Below are 18,970 nucleotides of genomic sequence, written 5' to 3'. Positions count from 1 at the left end.
CAGAGCCTGATGCGGGGCTTGAATTCACGAACCATGAGATCATGACCTGAGCTGAAGTCAGATGCTTAACTGACTGAGCCACCCAGGTGCCCCAAATTGGTACATTTTTAGTAATCCAGATTGCTTTGGCAAAGAAACTTTTACATAGATTTAAACCTTTTGAATATTAGGATTAATTTGGAAACCTAAAAAACACAACTGCAGCGTGTTTCTTCTGATAAAACCAGTCCTGTACAGTATTTGCATTTGTATCTTTACTTTGTAATTTGTGAAAGAACTGTATGAATGCTGATGAGTAATTCACTTAAGAGGCACAAAGTTCAGCACTGTTGGGTACTCAGACTTGCTCTTGCTAATCAATAACTTGCCTAAGTAACAGAGGTATTAGGAGCTTCTCAGGTGGCTCCGAAGTCCCAAATATGAGTCACTGGTCTAATTTGAATCATCCGAAAACATGATTTCATGTTAAGGCATGAAAATGTTTCAAGTATGATCGAGACTGTCAAACTTCTATACAAAATGCCAATAAAATTTAATTTTGAAGGCAGTTAGTGTAAGTATTTATTTCCCTGTTCCTCCTAACTCCCCCACCTCCCACCAGATCTATACATGGGAGAGTAGGTCTAGGGATGGGACCGCTTTTACAAAGCCACCTTTCCCCGTAATTCCACTCCTAAGAACAAAGACGAGGAGGAAGGTCGGTTGGTTGTTCCCTACAACACTTTTGGACATCCCACTGAGTGTAGCCACTGTCCTGTCTTGTGCCCTCAGGTTAATGACCCTGCTCTGAGGGGAGGCAACCTTTTCCCAAACCAGCTGCCTGGAATGGATATGATTAAGCAGGAGGGAGACGCATCACGGGTAAGAAACGGCAAAGAAATATGTGAACAGGGTAGTAAGGTGAACATGGATATTTTATAGAGCAAAACTGGCAGACTCACTGTCAGCCAATAGATTGAAGACAGTTGTAACGCTTGTGATTTTTAAAGATATCTTCTAATTTCATCTGACATTCAATAGTTTTTCTGTGAATAATTATTTCTTTAAGCTCATTTTAACTGAGCTGATGGTGGCGTATGAATTAAGAACACTAATTTTGTCCTGGAATGATATTATTATAGCAAAGCCAAAAAAGTAGCAATGTATTAGTCATGTTAAGGCAAACTTTGATTTATTTTTACTTTTTCTGAATCATAATGTTAGATTTTCAGGAGGATAAAGAAGAGCTAACTTACAGTTATTCCCTATCCCTTAATTAAGTCTGTGTTTATTCCTGTTAAGAGTTTGTCTATATTTCACTTTGTTTAAGCAACAGTCTTATATATTATTTGCATATTACCTCCAACCCTTGTTCTAAGAAGAGTGATAGTACCATGTTCAATCAAATCTTGAAAAAGAATAATCCATTCTTGGAACTCAACTGAATTGTGTGTCTAGCAGCTGATATGTTAACAGGAAGGCTCTGTGAGCAGCTTAGTACATAGTAAATGGGCTTGCGGGGCCCTCTCAAGGTAAGGGATATAAGCCTTAGCAATAGATGAGTTTCCTTTTTTTTTTTTTTTTTTAGTGTTTATTTTTGAGAGAGACAGTGTAAGCGGGGGAGGGGCAGAGAGAAAAAGACACAGAATCTGAAGAGGCTCCAGGCTCTGAGCCGTCAGCACAAAGCCTGACGTGGGGCTCGAACTCACAAGCCGTGAGATCATGACCTGAGCTGAAGTCGGACGCTCAACTGACTGAGCCACCCAGGTGCCCCAGGTTGAGTTTATTTTTAAGTTAAAAATTCTCTCTCAATGGAGAAAATAGAGGATCGGTGTTCAGTTTCCTACAGAAAAGTGGATCTTGATTGGTTTTGTTAATACCTAAGTTTAAAAAGGAATAGATGCAGCAGTGCCTGGCTGGGCTCAGTTGGTAGAACATCTAACTCGATTTCTGAGTCATGAGTCTGAGCCCCACATTGGATATAGAGATTACTTTTAAAAAAAATTAAAATGGGGGGTGTGCCTGGGTGGCTCAGTCGGTTGGGCATCCAGCTTCAGCTCAGGTCATGATCTCACAGCCTGTGAGTTCAAGCCCCATGTCGGGCTCTGCGCTGACAGCTCGGAGCCAGGAGCCCGCTTCAGATTCTGTCTCCGTCTCTCTGCCTCTCCGCTGCTCTCACTGTCCCTCTCTCTCTCTCCTCTCTCTCTCTCTCTCTCTCAAAAATAAAAACATTAAAAAAATTTATTTTAATAAAAAAATAAAAATGGGGCTCCTAGGTGGCTCAGTCGGTTAAGCATCTGACTCTTGGTTGTGGCTTAGGTCATTGATCTCACAGCTCGTTCAAGCCCTGCTTGGGATCTCTCTCTCCCACTCTCTCTGTTTGTCTCAAAATAAATAAACTTTTAAAAAACTTTTAAATTAAGGGAAAAAAAAGGTATAGATCCAGACTTTAAATACACGGTGTGTGAATTTTCTCTTTGTGGTTTTTCTTGTTTAAAGAACCACAGCCACACGTGGTAGAGACGCCCATGGGTAGGAATCCTATAGATGATATATTTACCCAGATGCAGAGCTCATCTAAATAGTTAACGTCGCTATGGTAAGCCAAACGAAAAATAGAATATATTCCATATTGACTGTGTGTGCAGACTCTAAATGTGCTGTTGATTGAAGTTTGAAGCCCCTTAGGGGGGTGGCACCTTTCTCCTGCCAGCCCAGCCTCCCCTACCGCACTGCACCTCTACAGAGTGACCACAATAAATCAGTGATGGCTTATGTGCAAAAAGTAGAAGCTTAAAACCTGGGATGCACTTCCCAGAGGGATGATGACATTAGTGATAATTAGGCTTCTGCTAAAGGACAGCCCACGTTAACCCAAAAGTGCCAGGGAGCTTAACCTTTCAGCACATCATAGCTCTGTGGGAGGAAAAATGCATTTGGGGGTCAGAACTGCATTTCCCTCCCTGAACCCACCATGACAGAATCTGACCTCCCTTCCTCCACCTTCAGTGTGACTGTGTGCCAGCCTAGGACAGGGACACAAAGCAAACACCTGGGAGAGCCAGTTTATAGGGCAAGGTGCTCAGATGCCCTGCCTGGCCCAGGCCAGCAGCCCCGTCTTCCACTCCTGTCTCCCGAGAGCCCCCCAAATTGACTTGCCTTATATCCTTCTGCTGCCCTATTACAGAAGAAAGACTTGTCTACTATACAGCAGAACACTTGGATGGCCCCTAATCTTTTTGTTAATTCCAGAAAAAACCAACAGGTATGGAGCATTCACTGCAAGCCTGATTATCTGCTGAGAGCTTTATTTAGATTAGGTCATTTAAACCAATCATAACTGTATGGTAGAACTACTGTTTTGAGGGCTTGATGAGTTGCCCAAGATCCTGCAATACCAGGAAGGAAGCTGAGACAAGGCTCACCACCCACGCGTGCATTACTAGCCCCTGTATTCTGCCGCCCACTTTCCAGGGGACATGGAGCTCCTGGGACGTTTCTCTAAAGGTTTTATGAAAGTAACATTGGAGAAGCCCCAGAAGAAACAAATTTGGCTGCCATTCCCTTCTGGTTTTTTTATAGAGCCTGAAGGGCAAAGAAATACACACACTGTGGGACAGACAGTAAAGATTTGGCTACATATTGAAGAGTGTCCTCAGCTTCAGGCATTAGGATACTAAATCTCAGGAGAGGAGAAACCTCTGAAGTGAGGAAAGGGAATGTACCTTTTGGTCTCTAGTATACAGGAACCATACTAGGCCCATCAGAGATATTTAGGCCTCATCAACACTTACGGATGAGGAGATGGAGTCTCAGAGGATGAGGGAATTTGCCCAAGCTCGCACAGCTAGCGCGTGGGGGCACATATCACAAAGAGGAAGACCACTGTGAGGAACACCAGAGAGAGGCAGGGGCCTTCAAGCTGGAAGGACTAATCCGCAGAGTGGGGCCTGGGCAAAGTGGAGAGGTAAAGCTGCAGGCAAGGTGGGCCAGTAGAACCACCTTCACGCTCATCTAGGCCCCTGATGGGTGCCGGCTAAAACTCAAATGGAAAGATTAGCATCAAGGTCACAAAAGCAACTTTCAGGAAATATAGGATGTTCTCCCTATCAAAAGTACTCTTCAGGATCTCTGGTGAGAACTCTCTCCCTGTAGTCATCTAGCCTGGACCATTTATGCCCCTCCCACTTTCTCTGTTTCTCCCAGACCCCCTCTTGAATCTGGCTTCCCATCTGTACTTTGTTCATGCTGAATATTAAGGCCAGAGGACAGTCGGTCAGACACTCTTGTTTCCTTCAGAAAATAATATGTACAGTATATCCCTTCTGATCCATGAGTACTAACTGGAAATCACTGCACTTGTCACCATTCTACTGATATGTGCAAAGAGAGGGATCCAGTCATCTCTGTCCTCTTGTGTTTCTGTAATGTTCTCTGCTGCTGCTGTGAATCAAGGTACTTTTCAGAATTTATATTGGTAACCTGGTTCTATTTGTTGAGCTAGAAACCAGTGGTTTGGGGCGCCTGGGTGGCTCAATCAGTTGAGTGTCCGACTTCAGCTTAGGTCATGATCTCACGGTTCGTGAGTTCGAGTCCCACGTCAGGCTCTGTGCTGACAGCTCGGAGCCTGGAGCCCGCTTTGGATTCTGTGTCTCCTCTCTTTCTGTCCGTCTCCTGCTCGTGTTTGCTCACTTGGTCTCTCTCTCTCTCTCTCAAAAATAAACATTAAAAAAGAAAAAAAAGCAGGATATGGAAAGAATCTTTAAAAAAAGAAAAGAAACCAGTGTTTCATTACTAATCGAATTGGTGTTCCACTTATCTTGAAATGGAGATTAAAATTGTACCTTGCTTTAAGCAGAGCTAGTCTATACAACTGTGGATTCACCAAAATGCTATGTAGAGAGGGGCGGTGATTTTACACAACCAAAAGATTCTTCTTTTTACAAGGACTTCTAGCATGCCTCTATGTTTTACATGCGTTTAAACATATCAAAATTGAGTTTACTGGTCAGCTGCCTGGCTCTTGTATAAAGTATAGCTATAATTACTTGTATTTACTGGTGTTATGGAAATCGATCACTAACTAGGACCAGCTTCGAGGCAGTGATGATAAGGATAGTGGTGATGACATTCACTGAGTACTTTTTATGTTCCCAGAACTATTTAAATACCTCGTGTACATGATTTTGTTTAGTCCTCACAACAGCCCTAGGAAGTATTAGGGACAGAAAGATTAAGTGACTCTCCACCCCTAAAGTGACACAGCCGGATGCCAAGCCAGCCAGTGTTGCTTTAGATATCCATGGCATGCTCAACTTTCTCTTTCAGTACACTGCTCCTGGGTGATAGCTGCTTACTGATAATCCATTCATGTTAAAGAATACTGCCTTCACGTTGCTAAGGACATTAATACTTCTCAGTAGAATTTGTTTTTCTAGACTAACTGGAAAATCGAAGGATTTTTTCATACTTTAGAGCTGTGGAGTATTTCCATATGAAATCATGTGACACAAATTGGAAATAAATATATAATTCGGCTTTATATCAAAGAGAAAAGTACATTAACTGTTCTTCTCTAAGAGGAAATACAATCAGGGATTCTCCTAAACTAATGTTTTAAGCTTGGGAGAATTATGCTCCAGACCAGGAATGTAATCCCACCTTTGACCACTAGAATTCATGATCTGACAGCAGTTTCCCCCAGTCGGTCTTTGCAGGGTAGTGTGGTGAAATTGATTATTTTGGGCTTACTCTCTGATCTTATTAGATAATCTTTAATGGCCCTGATGTGCTAGCTACGCCTTCATATCTAAATCCCAGAAACAGTTGTTATGTGTTCTCACAGCACCCAGTATTTCCTCTCACATAATTCGGACCATGTTGTTATTTGTCTCCCTGGCCCACTCGATGTTTTGATGGACGTGACCAGAAATACATTGTTTTGGTTATAGCCCCAGCACCTGGCACAGAGTGGATAATTAATATTTGCTACATGGATGAAACCTTCTTGGGGGGGTGGAACATAGTCAAAAATATAGTCAATAACCAAAGAAAAGCACTGACAGACATGCACCAACCAGTCAGACACCTCACATGATTCTTGCTCACTACAGCCCTCATTCAAACCATCATGGCACAGCAACCAGAAACTGGTGAGAATATCCGTAGATCCAAAACCCTGGTTTATTCAGCTCCCTGAAGCCAGGAAAACACCCCATGGAACCCTGGGAGAATCTCTGTAAGAGAAAGTCAAGAGGGACGTTTTGTTGAAAGTCGGTTTGTACTGGATGATTTTGAGGAAGGATTAAGGAAGCGGTGGCCGCTTCTGAATCAGATATTGTCAGAAAGCCAGGGCAGCTCAGCAATGAGGTATCTCTGTAACGTCGTTTGAGACCGTGGGCGAGGACATTGGTATAGGACGTCATTGGTGAGAGAGCAGCAGTCATCCACTGAAGCCTCTCGTCCTTCAAAGTGGCGCGGAGGATCTGCTGGCCTTAAGGGAGGAGTGTGCTCAGCGAGGAACAGGGCCTCCTGCCTGTCTGCCTCAAAATCAAGTGTAATTCAGCCAGACACAGCCTTCGGGAACGACACTATTTAAAAATGGCCAAGAGGGCGCCTGGGTGGCGCAGTCGGTTAAGCGTCCGACTTCAGCCAGGTCACGATCTCGCGGTCCGTGAGTTCGAGCCCCGCGTCAGGCTCTGGGCTGATGGCTCGGAGCCTGGAGCCTGTTTCCGATTCTGTGTCTCCCTCTCTCTCTGCCCCTCCCCCGTTCATGCTCTGTCTCTCTCTGTCCCAAAAATAAATAAAAAATGTTGAAAAAAAAAATTTAAAAAAATAAATAAATAAATAAATAAATAAATAATAATAAAAATGGCCAAGTATATTGATGATTCTGTGATGAGCTTTATGACGGTGTTATAAAAAATTCAGAGGTACTTCACAATTTTCTGTTTTCCTGCAGAAATACTGCTGACACTGAAGGTAGCTGGTTGCTTCTCTCTTCAGCTGACGGGGCTCACTTGCTCAAAACACTTACCGGCCTGGAGAGCTGTGTCTATCTGTTTTGACCCAATCGACCTGCCAGCCAGTTCTGCCAGAGCCAGGTCAGCAGACGGGCCGGGGCCCTGGCTCCCGGGGTGGAGTCCACCTGGCTGTTGCAGGAGGAGCCGCCTCTTCTCTTGACAGTCTGAAGCTCGCGTCCAGACAGTTGCTCAGTCTGTTCACTGCATTCACCTTAGTGCAACTTAGATCTCTCCTGCAAAGTAAATGTTGACAGGCAAATTTCATACCCATGTCAGATTGAATGTATTTAAATGTATGTATTTAAGGAAAACAACCATGCTCTTGTTCTGTTCCTGTTTGGTTCCAGACACTGGTTTCTTGCTTTGTTTTCCCTGGCTAATCAGTCTAGTGCAAAAGATTAAGATTTCATCTCGGGAAAGAAAAGAGTTAAAAAAAAAAAAAAAATACACACACTAAAAGGTGTTTTAACCTAAAGCCTGCATTTGGGATAAAAGCAGAGCAGACACCACGGACAGCGCTGTATGTACAGAGACACCCAAGAAGTGAAGACCAGTAAAGTCATAGTTGTATCTTTGTAGAAGCTCTAGAGACCATGTTGAGAAGAGTGTCCATTACCGAACAGATGAAAAGGAGCCTATGAGAGGGCTGTTGATATCAACAAGTGCTTTTTTCTTTTTTTCTTTGTCAAAATCAAACTATTCCACCTAAATTGTGAATCAAGAAGAAATATCGTTCATTTCCAAACTAAGTTCCCTTTAGATTGATAAGACAGCTTTGATTAGCGTCCTCTCTTCTCCATCCAATCCTGACTCTTCCTTCCCCTGTCAGCCTTCCCTACTTTCGTTTTTTTTGTTTGTTTGTTTGTTTTGTTTTTTTTTTTTTAATTTAAACGCAACAGAAACCAGGTAAGCCCTTTATTTCCTTAAATGTTTTGCCAGCCACTGTCAATTGCTAACTATTAAATTTCAGAAAAAAAGCATTTACTGGCAAGGAGAGGAGCCAAGTTAGGACTTGATGCAATCCAACTAAGGATACCTGCTTTGAAAGCATGTTTATTCTGTTCCCCAGCAACACTGGCCTACAAGAACGGGAGAAAGTAACCGTGTGTTTAAAATTGACAGCAGATATCACAACAGATTTAACCTCCGCCATGTGTTTTTTATTTTGTTTTCTAGCAGTGCTGATGAAGCCGAAGTTTTGTAAGGTACATAAAATCCAATTTATATGTAAACAAGCAATAATTTAAGTTGAGAACTTAAGTGTTTTAATTGTATAATTTTTGTGAGGTATACATATTGTGGAATTGACTCAAAAATGAGGTACTTCAGTATTAAATTAGATATCTTCATAGCAATGTCTCCTAAAGGTGTTTTGTAAAGGATATCAATGCCTTGATTAGACCTAATTTGTAGACTTAAGACTTTTTATTTTCTAAACCTTGTGATTCTGCTCATAAATCATTTATCTAATCTATATGATATGCAGCCGCTGTAGGAACCAATTCTTGATTTTTATATGTTTATATTCTTTCTTAATGAACCTTAGAAAGACTACATGTTACTAAGCAGGCCACTTTTATGGTTGTTTTTCTTGCCCACTCTGGTAGGGGAATAATCTTTTATTAATTGGCATCAGTTTCAGACAACTGCAATACCAAGAAACTGATGACCTTTTTTGAGCTATTTCTCCCCAACCCCTAAAACACATACTTTCTTACCTAAATTTCAGAATGATGTCTTTTTGATGTCTAAAAAGCAAAGCATTTTATATCTCACTAGCCAGGCTTTTTAGGAACAGAGAGGTTTTTCCTTGAAATTTGTTTATTTGTGGCAGGGTGAAAAATGTACAAACTACCCCTATTTATATTTATATCTCTCTCTATATGTGCAAATTATGGAGTATAGAAAGAGATATAGCCCAAAGATAAGTGGTTAAGTAGACAGTCTGAAAGTGTTGCTCCATACTAAAGAAATTTTTCTGGAAATTTGCATTTCGATACTTTTTTCCCACTTGAGAGGGGTATCGCTCGCTACAGGGAGGTGGCCAGGAACAGCACTTCTCAGCGGCCACCAGTTCACGTGTCCCCCTCGAAATGCTCTACTTTTCTCAACCGAACCACTGGGTTGCCCAGTCGTGATAGAAAAAATGAGCAGATGTTGGCCCGAAACTCCGTGACCTCATCGGTGTGATGAGGCTCACATTACCCAGTTTACTGTGACCGGTTTTAAGTTGATTTTTTAGAAATACGTGAATTGGAATGACTTTATCTTCACACAGCACAGAAGAGAAATGGAGTTTAAACTGGCTTTGTTTCAAGTCCCTTTTCACTAAAACACTGTCCCCAGAATATCAGTGTATCTTTGATTGTTTATCCATCTGCCCACTGTGTCTTAATGTCAATCCCAATTCAGACAAATCTGCAAACCTCTGATACCGATAATTTAGAATAATTCACGATCATTACTGTTTTGAAGGAAGAGAGATTATAAATTCTCTGATGGCTCAGACCAGGTAATGGATTTTGCTTTACATCTAACTGAAAAGAGAAAAGTCAGTGAAGGAATCCTCTGATCATATTGATCACTGTAGAAGCAAAAGCCAAATCAGTCCCCTTCATTATCAGTATTTCTCATGCTGTAAACAATAAATTTGTCAGACTGAGTACTTGGTTTTGTTTTAATAGAACAAATAATCAGTGTTTTACTTATATTACTAAATGTGAAAAACACATAATGTGAAAAGTATACATACATTAACTTGGTTGTAAAACTCATTTAAGTGTTCATGTAATGTGCTAAGTTTAAAAAGTGAAGTGAGCTGTTTTACTACAATGAATTCGTTTGACTCAAAGACTAAAAATGCCCCTCCCACGTGTATCTCTTACGGCCTGTAATAACTGAAAGCAATGTTTTTGCAGTTTATATAATGCAATTTTTAATCTGTGTTTAAAAATGGAGTTCATATGGGCTTAACACATGAAATGGGTGGCACAGATCCACTTGCAGAACCCAAAGATACACAATCAATTTTGAAATGCAACTTAAGCCATTAATTGTTGGTGTGAATTTAAAATTTTCTAGTATTTGTATGGTAGTATGCTGCCTAAGAGCAAAGCATTCTCTGCACAAAAGAAAATTACTGTAGTGGCTTCGATTTTAATTAGAATTTTCTCCCTGGTGTTTCTTTATAGAGGAAAACAAAATCTTTTAAGTTTCTTACTACAGGTAAAAGCTATGTGCAAGAACCTCAAAATGCTAAAATCTAGCATAATGCCTTAGATCTGTTTTTAAGTCTTGTATATTCCTACATAGCTGTCCAATGTATTATATTTGTATAGTGAATTGTGTACAATTTTTGAATAAGTGCATCATCACTTAACCTTTATGTTGTTGAATAGTGATGATGATACATTTCTTCAAACATTTAACTGTCATTTTTGTTCCTTTGTCATTTGTGGGTTTTATTTGTACAGTTCCTCATGAAGTTGCATCTGAGATGTGTGTATATGAAAAGATTATACAAGGGTAAAATTAAGCAATATATTAACTATGGTTCTTCAGGAGAAAGCTTACAGTGTTTCAGGTTGTGATTTATTTTCAAAATGGAGTTGACTCTGAACATCACTTTGTTCACCTGCATTGATGTTTGTATTTCTAGTGTGAGCAGTTTATGCAAAGGTAGATATATTCAGAGAAATTTTAAATACATTTATGCAAGTTAATATTGCTTTGCTGATGCTATTTGCTTATTTGATGTTAAATAATGCTATTGTAAATAAAGAATTCTGTTGTTATTGCATCATTTAATAAATTTTAATGCCTTCGGGTTTTACATGGCTTGGGAGATTTTAATGTGTTTATATAGTCTATCTCCATTCGTAATTGCTCTTAATTTTTGAAATATCTGACTTGGAATTTAATACTTCCTTACATTCATACAATAGTTGACACTATTTCTAGCACTTTAACATTTGGTTCTCCCACTGGCCCGTTTCACAGATTTTCAGTTTGAAGCCAAGGGAGGTTACGTCTTGGTTATCTAACAACTTAATGGCAAATACAGGCTGAACATAGGTCTGCAGAATCCCAAGTGATGTCACTACTCTTCTCACCAGAGTGTTCCACCTCCCTTCCCTCATTTTCCCAAAAAACATGAGAACAATATGGACTTCTGACTGGTTATTCAGGTTATACATCACATCAGAATATTCATGATCGTTTTAATCGATTGTTTTGTTAATAGTTGATAAATGATACAAATATAATTCCTAAAACCCAAGTTATAAACTACATGAAATACTTGTAAATATAATCTGGAATTGTATTTTTAAAAGATACAAAAACAAGATGAATGAATAGAAAATTCTATCAATGTTGGGGTGCCTGGCTGGCTCAGTCAGTAGAGCATGTGGCTTTTGATGATATTGGGGTTGGGAGTTCAAGTTCCACATTGCGTGTAGAGGTTACTTAAAAAAATAAAATCTTTGAGAGAGAGAGAGAGAAAAGAAGGGAAAAGAAAAAAAAAAAACTATCAATGCTATTCACTATATTAAAGGAAGTAAAAATCATGATTAACTATAGTAGATGCTATATGATAAATTTACACAGGGTAAATTTCAGCCCCCTTTCATGAGAAAACCTCAAGGAAAAATAAAACCTCTAGGAAAAGTAAATGTCCTAAAGTTATTTTAAGGTTATCTGATGCAATCCCACTGACACATCTTACTTACTGATTAAATATTAAAGGTATCAGTTAAAATCGAAACAAAACAAGGAACCCCCATTACCAGTGCTGCCAAGTGAAGTATTACTACTGGAATAGAAAAGACTAGAGATTTTCAGTCAATTTGACCATCTATACAGAAAACCCAAATGAATGAACTGGCTCTTGGAATGGAATGAATAAAAAAAGCTCAGTCAGATGGCTAGACTTACACAAAAATCAATACCTTCTGTCCACACCAAAAGTCAATTTTTTCAAATCCCCATTTACAATAACCATAATACAATGCTTATAAAATAGGATTACAGCTAACACAAAATGTGAAAGAACTTTGTGAATTGAAAACTATAAACTTGTATTTAAAAGACACAGAAGTGAGCGCCTGGGTGACTCAGTTGGTTGTGTGTCTGATTTCAGCTCAGATCACGATGCCAGGGTCCCAGGATCAAGCCCTGCCTCAGGTTTTGCACTGACACCATGGAGCCTGCTTGGGATTCTCTCTCTCCCTCTCTCTCTCTCTCTCTCTCTCTCTCTCTTCCCCTCCCACACTCCACTTTCTCTAAATAAACCTTAACAAAAGTTTATAAAAATAAATGAGAAAAAGGGAAAAGAATACGAACAGATAATGTCTACTAAATGTTAAAAGATGTTCAACATCGTTAGTAATAAACTGAATGAGATACCTTCTTTCCTCCATCCATTTGGGGAAAAAAAAAAAGTCATAAATACTTCCAATGGACTTTAAGTGGGAATATGAATCCTTTGGCATACAAAGTAAATGTTTCAGTTTGAGGAGATTGGTGTATCTTTGAATTTTGGGTAGCACTCATCACCAAAGCCATACCAAAGTTTGGATTTGGGAAACTGCTCAGAAAGTTCTCTTAAATCCAGAGCATCCTTCGAGATGTCCTCCGTATTAGACCACTTACACATTCAAACCTTTTTCTTCTTTTCTACTTTGTTGCGTTTTTTAGCATTTTTCTTTTCTAACAAATTGATAATTGTTTGAATAATTTTCAACCTTTATTCTGTACGAATACATTTATTTCAAGGTTACAAATTTTCCTGTTCACTGCTTTTAGCAGCATCCTTTAGTAGACATTTTGTCTACTTATCATATCAATTAAAATCTCCAGTATGGCTCTGGGTTTTTCTCTCTCCTCTTCTGTCACGTTTTCCTTATTGTAGCCAAAAGTGGTGTTTTCAGGAGCATGTACATTGCTCATAGATGAACTGACCCTTTTATTATCATATAATGGCCCAATTCCTCTCATATTCTTCCTTGCCTTGTTTCCTTTGCTATTAATATAGGCACGTTAAAACTGGATTTGTTCTGCATCCTAGGTCTTCATTCTTCCTTTTGCTTTCAACCATGTTGAAACAGCCTGTGGGTAGTTCCTAATTTTTTTTATCTAGTTTTCTATCAGTAAGAGAAAGATGTACATTTGTCTCTTTCTTCCTTTAATTACATCACCTTTGCTTTTTACCTTTTGCAATGTTGCGCGTACACACACACACACACACACACACACACACATATATGTAACACTATATATCCTTTTGACAAACTGACCCTTTAATCATTTGGTCAGAGATTGGAAAGTGAGAAATGGGGCACCTGGGTGGCTCAGTCGGTTGAGCGTCCAACTTCGGCTCAGGTCATGATCTCACGGTTCGTGGGTTCGAGCCCCGCATCAGGCTCTGTGCTGACAGCATAGAGCCTGGAGCCTGCTTCGGATTCTGTGTCTCCCTCTCTCTCTGCTGCTCACCCACTCATGCTCTCACTCTCTCCTTCAAAAATTTAAAAAAAAAAAAAAATTTTTTTTTTTAAAAGATAGGAAGCATGGCAGGTAAGAATCCAGGGAAGAACATTCATTGCAGTGGAACAAACAGCAAATGCAAAGGTTCTGAGACAGAAACCAGCTTTGGCATCCAAAGGATAGCCAGAGGGCCAGTGTGGCTGGAGAGGATAACTAACTGAGGGGTCCGAGCAGTAGGATATAAGGCCTGAGAAGTAGCCAGGGTTCAGATCATATAAGGTCCTATAGGACAAGGCAAGGAATTTGTATATTATTCTAAGTGTAATGGGAACCCATTGAAGAGTTTTCAGCAAGGGAGTAACATGATCTAATCTATTTTGTTTTAATGTTTATTTTTATTTTTGAGAGAGACAGAACGTGAGCAGGGGAGGGGCAGAGAGAGAGGGAGACACAGAATCCAAAGCAGGCTCCAGGCTCTGAGCTCTCAGCACAGAGCCTGATGCGGGGCTCGAACTCGAGCTGTGTGATCATGACCTGAGCCAAAGTTGGACGCTTAACTGACTGAGCCACCCAGGTGCCCCTAATCTGTTCCTAATAGACTAGCTACTGTATGAAGAAAAGCCTGTAGGAAACCAGTTAATAGGCTATTGAAGAGACCAATTAAAAGTGGAGGATTGAACCCATGACTTCACATCAGGTGCCTCTAAAAAAATCCCACTAAAACACTACAGACCTTTCTACAAAGGCATAAACCCACAGGGACAAGGATGATAGCAGGCAAAACAACAGCAACAAAGGTTTTAGAAGCTGAAAGCACTTACAAGAGTGACAACTCATTCTGTAGACCTAAGAAAGCTGAATGCTAAGCTAGCCATGAGTAATGCCAAAAAGCAAGCAAAGTTTCACCACAAAACTCAGAGGCTCAGGAATTAGCAGGTGCCTCTGGATGTGGGCATGAGAAGCTGGCAGATGTGCTTCTCTGCTTCAAGCAATCAACCTCCCCAACCTGGACAGAAGAATGAAGTTATATTCTGCAGAAAAGTTTAACAGAAGGGTCAGGGGGATGGTATTATAAGGAAAACAATATTAAGTGAGATCTACAGTTAGAATGTTAATCCCTCTTCACCAAATTAGCTTCAACACTCTCTCCAGTCTGGTTGCTTGTGTGTCTTCACAAGGGAATCTGGCAGCCACAAAGGAAAAACCTACAGGTACTAACATATGTGGTTTCCCCATGAAAAATCCAGTGTCCCCTTATAGTGAAGACCACAGTTGACAACCCTGTCCACAAACTCTGAGCTTCCAAACATTTTTTAGTGCCTCCCATTAAAACATGAGTACATAGCCAAGGATCACCACGCTTTGAAGGACACACTGATGTGAAAGAGACCGCAACAGCCCTCAGTCATCCAGGGCAATGTGGTGACCTGAGGGCCCAACTTGCTGCATACTTCCCAAAGACAACTCCCAGCCAATGGTGGAGTGCAGCAGGAATAAGATAGGCCCACTCTTGGGAGCTGGGACTGCTCCAATGAGCAGCTTTGCCTCAAGGACTCTACATCAGTCTTGCCAAACTTCATTAGAACGGCATTGCACTCCAAGGCTTTCACCTAACCTTCCTTCCCAGTCAGGTAGCTCTTCTAGCCTGCCCTGGACTCCCCCCTACTTCCCCTCACAAGCATGTTGCCACATCTAATCCCATCTTGGCAACCGATTCTTGCCGGTGGAGGGCGGGGGAGGTGTCCAGACCAACACAAATGAACCAAGAAAGCAGATAGTAAGATGGGAATTTGGGCCTGGCTCACTCCAGGCCAGTAGAGGAGGGTGTCATCTTGGTCAGTAAGTATCGCATAGATAGTCCTTGGCACAAGGTGATGGCTCAGTTCCATAAGATTTTACTGGCAGGGGCCTAGGAAAATGTGAAAGGGAACTCTATAGCAGGTAGGATGATGCAGGACATTTGAAAGATGTGAGGCAGGAGAACGCCTGCAAAGATAGGAGAAGGCTGATTACTGCCACCTTGGGTTGATGCTCTGCAGAGTGACAATGAGGCTGAGGGCTGTTAAGAAGTAATTAACACTAAATATGAGACCACAGGGCCTCTGTGGCAGCACCCAAGGAGGTTCTTCTCTCCTGCAGTGGAGGAGCAGACAGCTGAGTGTCAGACTAAAGAATACATCATTCAAAGATTTAAGCTAAGGCAGGTTTGTTATGCAACAGACCGGGCCCTGGTTGGGAAAACCTGGGACCCTGAAACGTGGGTAGAGATACGCAGATGGTTGCTGCTGATTTCAAAGCCACGTGAACCTTCTGGGCTTGCATAGGCAGCCCACTCTTCCCTGTCAAGAGCTAAACATCTATAATCTCAAAGGAAAGAATGGAGGAGCAGTAGCCTGAATGCAGTCTCTTCAATAAAATTTCATGGTCCCTTGTTCCATTCTCAGACCTGAACTAACTTCGAAATCCAAACACATTGGCTGAAGAAACGGCCAAGTCCTTAAGAACTCTGAAATACTATGGCAAGTACATATATGTGACAATTCCCCCGTCTTTCTCTAAAGGAGCTGCAGGTGACTATACACTAGTAGAAGGGGCACAAAAAGACACTGGAGGATTACTGACACAGGATCTGAGTTGACACAGACACATAAAAACAAACATCATCCTGAATCCCTGTTAGCGGGAGCCCCAAAGAGGCCAACTAATCAACTGAGTCCTACTTGAAGTTCCACTCACAACAAGCCCATTGGTTCCATGGGCCCACTCAGTGGGTGTTTCTCCAGCACCCAAGTGTACAATAGGAATTTCTACAGTTGGTAGTTGGAATAATCCCCATATTGGGTCACTGGCCAATGGAGAAAGCCAAGTGGAAACTTCAAAACTGCCCTCAATTAAGGCAAATCAAAAACAATATTGCTTTGGGATGAGGAAGGATTGTGGAGATAAACACCACTATTAAAGACCTGAAGGAGGAGCACCTGGGTAGCTCAGTTGGTTGAGCATCTCTTTTTTTCTTCTTTTTTAAACTTTATTCATTTTTGAGAGACAGAGCATGAGCTGGGGAGGGGCAGAGAGAAAGGGAGATGAAATCTGAAGCAGGCACAGAGCCTGACATGGGGCTCGAACCCACAAACTGGGAGATCACGCCTGAGCTGAAGTCGGACGCTTAACCAGCTGAGACACCCAGCTGACCTGAGCATCTGACTCTTGATCTCAGCTCAGGTCATGATCCCAGAGTCATGATCCCAGGGTCATGAGATCAGGCCCCACATCGGACTCTGTGTTGTGTGTGGAGCCTGCTTAACATTCCCTCTGTCTTTCCCTCTGCCCCTCTCCCCTATTTATGTGCTCTTTCTCCCTCAAATTAAAAAAAAAAAAATTGTTTTTTATTTTAAAAAGATCTGAAGATTGCAGGATGGTGGTCCTGTAATCCGACAGGCTTCTAGTGATGCAGCCTGGAGAGCAACTACAGATTTAACCACCTTAAATTCTTGATCACAGCCACTGAGCTGGACGTGGTATTATTGCTATAGTACATGAATAAGACATTAGGCAAGAGGCACGCGGCCAATGACTTGGCAAGCACATTCCCTTTTTGTTTTTAAGGCTTTTTTTCCCCCAATTATATATTTTTTCCAGCTTTACTGAGGAATAATTGACACATAAAATTGTCAATAGAATTCCAATAAGTATGGGTATGTTGAATTGTGGCAACCCTAAGTATGTCACTTGTGAATAAAGCTTGTAGATCCTTGCCTGAGCCAATTAGACATTAAAAAGGTCAAGGGGCAGTCCAGGAAATCTGCACTGGCCAGTCCTGGGGCCCCAAGATGTGTGGGAGCTTGAGGAAGGCTACACTATCTGGGTGGGTGGGGGCTCTGGAGAAGCGTCAGTGCAGCAAGTGAGGAGAGGAGGAGCCATGTGGAGCCTGGGGCTGTGGAAGCCTTGCTGTGGGAGCTGGAACAGTGCCCTGGACCTTCTGTGCTCCAAGGAAAAGGGATATTTAAATTGAAACGTGTTATAAGTTGCATGAAAACCCACCATCAGGTTTGGGCTGATTTTTCAACACTAGTGCTTGTCTTGGTGGCAACCAATTGAAACCAATTCCAGCTAACAGAGAGAGACAGAGAGACAGAGAGACAGAGAGAGAGAGAGAGAGAGAGAGAGAGAGAAAAGAAACAGCAAAGAACTTTAATAGAAGAATAAAGCAGTTGAGCAACTTAAACTCAGAAAAGGAAGAAACCAGCATAGCTGGGCCTACCTCAGCAAGAGTTCTTTGACTCTCTCTCTCTCTCTCTCTCTCCCCCCCCTCCCCCCCTCTCTCTCGAGCTGCCATTACAGTGATTCGGTTGCAATGCCCCAATTTCTGAATTCTTTGCCCAATTTCAAAAGTACTCAGAGAGAAAAATAATGTTGGACTACCTTGGAGGAGATCACTAAAGAGCTATGGTTAAAGAGCAGGGCCACTTAGCACAGATTTGGGGGTGTTAACCAGAATCAGGGAGGCATGAGAAGCCACCCCAGAAATTCTGCTCCAGCTTTGGGAAGTGGGAGCTCATGGGCAAGGAGTGTGAGAGCTGCATAATTACTGAAAAGACGTAACAAAATCGCCATTGTATACAGATCACTAATTGTTTATCTAGAAAATCCCACAAAATCAATAGAAACCTATAAGAATTCATAAGACAGCTCAGAATGGTAAACACATATGAAATTTGTAAGCAATCGTTAATACCACTAATAAGTAAGAATATATCGGATACAAAATTCCCATTCACAATACCAGATTTTTTAAATTATCAAGTTCCTAAGGAAAAACTTATGAAAAATGTGTAAGTTCACTTTACTAAGGAACATAAAAGAAGATTTAAGTAGGAGGACATGAGAATGTTGGTTTTTCACAACTAATTTATGGGCTTCATTTCAACTCATATTTCAGTGGGTTTTTTTTTAAAGTTTATTTTATTTATTTTGAGGCAGAGAGAGTGAGCAGGGGAGAGGCAGACAGAGAGAAAGAATCCCAAGCAGGCTCCGTGCAGTCAATGTAAAACCCAACACGGGACACGATCCCACGAACCGTGAGACCATGACCTGAGCTGAAATCAAGAGTTGGATGCTCAACCAACTGGGCCCCCCCAATGGGATTTTTTAATTTACCAAAATTATCTAAATTTTATCCAAGGAAGAAACAGATGCAAAAAGCTTTTGAATTTCTAGAAACTAGCAAGCTTGAATATAAATAAATATTTGACATTAAAATTCTGGAAAGAGCCCAGAATAGTAACAGTAGTTTCTCCACAGGGAGAAATAAGGGACAATTTTTTTTCTTCACTATAGGTTTTCTGTTTTCTCCAAATGTATACAGTAAATTGTATTTATAAAAGAAAAAGAATGGAAAGAGGGTGGTACTGTTAATCAACCTGAGACACCACTTTTTAAAATGTTTTCTTGTAGTCATCATATACGTTTTAAAAACAAAACTGGGT

General features: G+C 41.0%; 1 protein-coding gene across 12 annotated transcripts in view; it reads left to right on the top strand.

Annotated features, from left to right (window-relative positions):
* NCOA2 (nuclear receptor coactivator 2) overlaps positions 1–10,838 on the top strand; it is a 291,623-nt gene extending 280,785 nt beyond the window's left edge. For 11 of the 12 annotated variants that reach the window (XM_058699787.1, XM_058699793.1, XM_058699792.1 and 8 more), the window contains 2 exons: positions 772–861; positions 6,941–10,838. In XM_058699787.1, coding sequence (XP_058555770.1) covers positions 772–861; positions 6,941–6,952 — 102 coding nt within the window. In that variant the 3' untranslated portion in view covers positions 6,953–10,838. The remainder of the gene's footprint in view (positions 1–771; positions 862–6,940) is intronic. The other variant, XM_058699791.1, reaches the window with a different exon arrangement.
* The last annotated feature ends 8,132 nt before the right edge of the window (positions 10,839–18,970 follow it).

The sequence above is a fragment of the Neofelis nebulosa genome, chromosome 14 (assembly GCF_028018385.1).
Source record: "Neofelis nebulosa isolate mNeoNeb1 chromosome 14, mNeoNeb1.pri, whole genome shotgun sequence".
Classification (NCBI taxonomy): Eukaryota; Metazoa; Chordata; class Mammalia; order Carnivora; family Felidae; genus Neofelis; species Neofelis nebulosa.
This window is presented reverse-complemented; position numbering and strand designations above follow the sequence as displayed.